Source organism: Cucurbita maxima, unplaced genomic scaffold, assembly GCF_002738345.1.
Source record: "Cucurbita maxima cultivar Rimu unplaced genomic scaffold, Cmax_1.0 Cma_Scf00024, whole genome shotgun sequence".
Classification (NCBI taxonomy): domain Eukaryota; kingdom Viridiplantae; phylum Streptophyta; class Magnoliopsida; order Cucurbitales; family Cucurbitaceae; genus Cucurbita; species Cucurbita maxima.
This window is the reverse complement of record NW_019272040.1, coordinates 723,748-729,526: the sequence shown is the minus strand read 5'-3', so window position 1 is coordinate 729,526 and position 5,779 is coordinate 723,748. Positions and strand designations below refer to the sequence as shown.

The following is a 5,779-nucleotide window of genomic DNA, read 5'->3' as shown; positions in this document are numbered from 1 at the left end:
TTTTTTTTTTTTTTTTTTTTCAGCCGTCCTTAATGTCATTTTGGGACTGATTGTGTAACATAGTATGTGAGTCCATCACTTGTTTCCATGTATAGCTTATGTAGCTGCCCTATTCAGTATTTTTCAATCTTCAGGATTAATGTCATGGCCTCCGTGAGATGAAAGTCCATTAATGAATCTTAAGATTTTCTGGATTTGTCTCACTGATGATATTCCTTGCATTCACTCAGTACATTCACCGATGAATTCAGCCACTCCGCTACTTGGTTGCAGCAATTATGATATTAATTATACAGTAATTGCCCATAATTTTCAGGTGTGTGGTCCTTCAATAGTTTGCTCACTGTAGGCCACTATCTTGTAGGAATTTCCCCTACTCTTTTTAAATTAGCTTGTAGTAGGTCCCACCGTGTGAAGATGCTTGAATGTAGTTTAATCAAGGAGCTTACTCTATTTTCCTCGGTACACATGAAGAAACTCTTGACATTTTTTTTACCAAATCACCAAACTATTCAACGTTCCACCATCCATCAAATCTTGAAGCTTACTCTATTCAACGTGTGTCTTCTTGGAGCAAATCTTGAAGCAATAACTATTTGTGGATTGACTTCCTAGCCCTTGCCCATTCTTTCTCTTTTTTCCTATATCATTCAAAAAGGTATGGCTTTGTCACGATTTTCATATATTTCTTCAAGGTCTGATTCACTGCTGATGTTTATCCCAAGCCACACATGTCCCATGGTGGCGTAGATGCTCAGCGATTATGCTAGTCATCAGCATTGCTGAAATCACCAGAGATTATGGTGATATCTATTTCTTCCTCCATACCTCGATTTTTCTGCTAGCCATCTCAATGAAATGCTCTTCAAGAACAACTGTAATCTTTATCTACAGTAATGAGGGAATGTTATATTGATGGGGCCTTTAAACGGGTGTTTCCTGGTACCCCATGATGTCGGTAAAGAATCTTTAGTTACCGGTTTGAAGGGAAACTTTGGCCTAACAACCGCTCTTGGGAGTACAAATGAAAGGATAATTACCTTTTTCGACAACTCCACGAGGCAAGCATCAATTGAAGCTTGGTTTTTTTGGTTCCATTGTACAACTTCCACCCCCAAGTTAGCATCATCAAGGGAGCAATGTATACTTTTTCGAAGATGTCTCATTGTATCACTTAGCGCACCAATGATGGCCACTGATGGTTGAGCATCTGAATGCTTAGCAAGGGAGGTGGCGATATTAACAATGTCAATCTGCATGGTAGGATTTTTTAAAACATTCTTGTGATCTAGGTGTTTGATGAGAATTGCAAGCATGAAGTGGGAGTTGTGCCCTGTATCAAATAAATGTATTTCATAAGAACCACTAGAACAATTATGGAAATATACGAATAAGTGGGAAGTAGTAGTTTAGATCTCCAAGGCACCGACTTTAGAAAAAATTCAAAGGAAAATATTACCTAAATTCTCCATTATCAATTGCATATCCATTAAGACAGAAAGACCAATCCCAAGTTTTGGAGACCAAAGATTTCCGTTATCAAAATAACGGAAGAAACATTCAAAGACACGTCGCATTGTTGTAACTTCTTTAGCCAACTTAGCAAGGTTACGTAGGCAAACCCTGGACCAAAATTCTGGGTTCTGAGCGTCTTCCCTGTTAGATATGTATAAGAATGATAAGACTTGTAAAATTGACATGCAAACATAATTATGGAATACTGAGACATGGACTTACAGGGATACAACAATTTCTCCCTTTTCAGTTACTATCATCCTCCATGAACACATCCTTGTTATGTGTTCACGTGAATGGGAAACTGCTGCAGTGACATCCTGAGTATCTTGCTCATCATGGCCAGAAGAACAGGCATAATTTTCAAGATCCCCATAATTATCCAAGACAACAGATATAACCTAATTCACATGGAAGATGAAAATGTTACTAAATTTTTTACAAAAGTTAATACCACCAACGGAAGAAATAACAATGAGTGTGAGGTAAAATATCTATAATAAATAAGAACTATAAGAGATAGGCATATTTATCACATGCCACAGCCATAAGGAAATTATCTAAATTGTTAATCTTGCTTCCTCATACTTGTTCAATTTGACGGAGAAAAATGTCAGTTCCCACGGGTAGAAAAGCTGTAGTAACTTCAGGAATTAGAGCAAGAAAAATATAATTATGTGATAATGCAAAGCAACTCACATTGTCAAATTCTGCTGATATATTGGAAAATTCACCCATAAACCAAATCTGCAGGTTGAACGCACTCAGATAAGAAAATAATTTCCAAAATGACAAGAAAGAAAATATGGTTCTTCAACAGAAATATTGCATAAATGAGAGAACTGGAATGCCATCTAAATGTTAAATGGTACAAAAAAAAAGCGTACATTGGAAGAAAAAATTAGTTCAGGATAACTTTTTTTTTTTTTTTTTTTTTTTGAGTTTTGTTTCATATTCAGAAAAGGAATGCTTTGGGTCTTCTCCATTCAAAGATCTTACAGTCCACTCTGCTTCAATGTTCCTTCCTTTGCAGATGATACCCACCTGCAACATGTGGAACCTTTGCTGCTTGAACACAGCACCAGTCAAAGGACATAGTGATCAGCCCCGAAAAGGTGGTAACAAAGGTCCATTTTCCAACCCAAAATTTCAGATTCAGCGAGTCAAAGTAGGACTCATTGCAAAGGGACTGGTTTAGGCTTTGATTTGAAAAGTAGTTTTCCACTCTGGTCTTCAATGCATATTCATATCAGGAGGTAAGATGGAAAAACTCCTTCCTAGGTAGGCCATTACATTTGTTTTGTAAAAGAGATGTTCTGCAAATGCATTTGTTTTTTTAATGAGAAACGAAGGTTCCATAGATTTATAACTGCATTCTTGTTTAACCCATTTATTCTGAATCCTCTCAACTACTTCCTTTTCCCAAAACCCAAAGAAAGATCTCAGACACCTTCTCCGATCCAAAATGTCCTTTGGGTGGCTTAGGTGAGTCAAGACTATGGCCTTACAAAAGCAATGTTTGTGGGCATCATTTTAAGATCATTTTTCCACTCTATTTTCCATCATACAGAAGAAGTAGAGATTCAAAATTAATCTACTGACTTTGAAAGACCAACACATTCAGTACGTGCATAAATATATAATACATAGTAATACATCCAAATAAATGCAATGCTGATTACCATAGATGAGAGGGCTTGAAGGCCAGCTGAACGCATTTGTTTTTCTCTCTGTTCCTCCCCTATTTCTTGCCCTAAAAGGCAGAGTTTGGGAATCATTCCATCTAAGTTAAACATATAAGTACCATCCCTCTGCACAGGCAATAAAAGTACATAAAAATAATGAGGATTTTCAAGGAACAAGTTTAAGTTAACTCATCGCATCCTTCCAAAAATAGATTAAACAATCATAAAAAATATAAGCATACCATACTGGAAAACCTTACTTGGTTATTAATGAAATCAAAGAGAGCTCGGCATCCTAAAATTCGCAATTCATCATGACGTGCTTGATCTAGTAGAACGTGGATGATGCCAAGCAAACTACTTGCAAATAGAGGCCTGCAATAGTTTGTTATGATTACAACTTTCATATGCATGGAAGTGTCACGTTATCAAGTCAGGAGATATAACAAATCGATAAGCATGCTTATTATCAACCAGGAAATCAATTCTCCATCTATTGCACAAGATTCCACTGAACTTAGAAGAAAAATATCTCAATTCATATTCTCATTAGGCTAAAAGGTTATTATGGTGTTTTAAAACTTCTAACAATATAAAATAATTTTACACATGAACCACAACATTTTAATAAAGAAGTGAACAGAAGATATTAATTTGAAATCCAATCACAAGGATGTACACGTAACAGATACTTGAGGCCATTAAAAAATCCAAACAATTTACACAAATACATAATTTCATCCAACCTGTATGTGAAAAAACATTAAAAAATTTAGGTTAAAATAACATTTTGATGTTTGTATTTTGGGACACATTCTATTTAGTTTATGTACTTTCAATAAATATTAAAGAAGTCCTTATTGTTAGTTCGAAGTTAGTTTCTATGGAACTTGGTAAAATAATAATAAATTTAAGAAAAGATACCATGTGAATATATTTTTCAAAATTTATAGGATGTAAGGAAAGACTAATAGAGACTAAAGTTTATAAAAAAAAAAAAAAAAAAAAAAGTTGGCCATAATTATTTGGACATTGGGACATTTATTAAAAGTACATGACTAAATTTGTTCATTTATAATAATCATTGTACTCTTGTCCCGCATGACTATTAAAAAAAAAAAAAGTTAGCCATATTTATTAAAAGTACATGACTAAATTTGGACATTTGAAAGCATGTGAATTATAATAGAAAAAGTCAAAAACTACACCATATTTTAACCAAATATTTATTTTCCATACCCAACTATTTTTAACCAGCTTGAAAATACAAATTAAAGTGAAAGATGTTAGACCCTAGAAGCTTAAAAAAATGAATGAAAGAAATGAAAGTGCTACTAAAGTGCAAATACAATTAAATTACCTTGTGTTCATTTATAATAAACATAGTACTCTTGTCCCGCCTATAACTACTACAGGCAATACCAATGTCCTAAAGATAAGTCAGCCTCTATTATATAACTTGGAAAATTGGACCCAAATCCTAATGTAAGTCTGAATAGTAGAATTGGTCACTAAGTACTGTGAAAAGAAGAGCAATCAAAGTACAACCATTTGTTCATAGAGCATAGCAATTCCTAAGGACTTGTATGCAAGGTCATCTACAATAACAAGTATTCTGAAAAGGAAGGAATTTGTTTGTTTGAAATGAGAGAAGAGGGTTAAAATATATTTTGTATCCGAGTTCGAGTTCATTTGGTTGCCATGAACAAGTTCTACTTGCTTCAGAAAGTCATTGATATAACTGAGATGTACGCATGTATCAGCAGCTTGCACCACTCAACCATATCTATCTTTCCTGGTGCAAGTTCTATAGGCATCCTCATAGGAAGATATTAAGGAAAGTGATATTAATATTTAAAATATTTAATTCCACTACAAAATTAAATAAGTAACTCACATTTGCGCTTTACAGGAAACCAACAGCTTTCTGTAGATACATATGATGATCTTCACGGAGTGAAGTTGCCCATTTCGCAATTCCCTGTAAAATTTATGCTCAAGATAACTTGTGATCTGCAAAAAGGAAAATTAAAATTTCGTGAAATAATAAGAATAGAGCTGTTCTAAAGGTTAACCAGGAAATTACTATGGCCCAATGCCCAAAGGACCAAGCAACGAATCTACGACAAACAGTTGAATTGTGCCAAAACAAAAGAGAAAAAAGAAAACACAAGCACTGGATAAATCCTTAACCTCTCAAGCTGGGAAATAAGCTTTAATGGGAAGAAAACATTATTAAGGTATCCACATCAATCATTAATCAAAACCAGGTAAACAGTCTCTGTGTTAGGGAGCATGATCATGAAAAGACAAAAAAGTCTGAATTTCAAAAATAAGCTTCCCATGGACCTTCGAACTATCAACTCCCATCATATGATTCCTCGGAGGGGAGAAAAATGAGAGGGCAGAGCCCAATGCTTGATACATATCATCATAGTTCAGTACTCCGTCCTCTATGTTAATGAGAGTCCATTACCTCCTTGTCAAAAACAGTTAAAGCCACACAGCACTATGCTACTCTAACTTTAGAAATGTGACATGGACAAAAAAAAAAAAAAAAAAAAAAAAAAAAAAAAAAA

At 34.5% G+C, this 5,779-nt stretch overlaps 1 protein-coding gene across 6 annotated transcripts in view; it reads right to left on the bottom strand.

Annotated features, from left to right (window-relative positions):
* Positions 1-5,779, bottom strand: part of LOC111497749 — an 18,544-nt gene that overhangs the window by 10,745 nt on the left and 2,020 nt on the right. For 5 of the 6 annotated variants that reach the window (XM_023148668.1, XM_023148670.1, XM_023148672.1 and 2 more), the window contains 7 exons: positions 5,098-5,213; positions 3,461-3,575; positions 3,198-3,326; positions 2,215-2,262; positions 1,738-1,916; positions 1,460-1,656; positions 1,041-1,333 (listed from right to left, as the gene is read on the bottom strand). In XM_023148668.1, the coding sequence (XP_023004436.1) occupies positions 1,041-1,333; positions 1,460-1,656; positions 1,738-1,916; positions 2,215-2,262; positions 3,198-3,326; positions 3,461-3,575; positions 5,098-5,213 (1,077 nt within the window). Of the gene's footprint in view, positions 1-1,040; positions 1,334-1,459; positions 1,657-1,737; positions 1,917-2,214; positions 2,263-3,197; positions 3,327-3,460; positions 3,576-5,097; positions 5,214-5,549; positions 5,654-5,779 lie in introns of all 6 variants that reach the window. The other variant, XM_023148671.1, reaches the window with a different exon arrangement.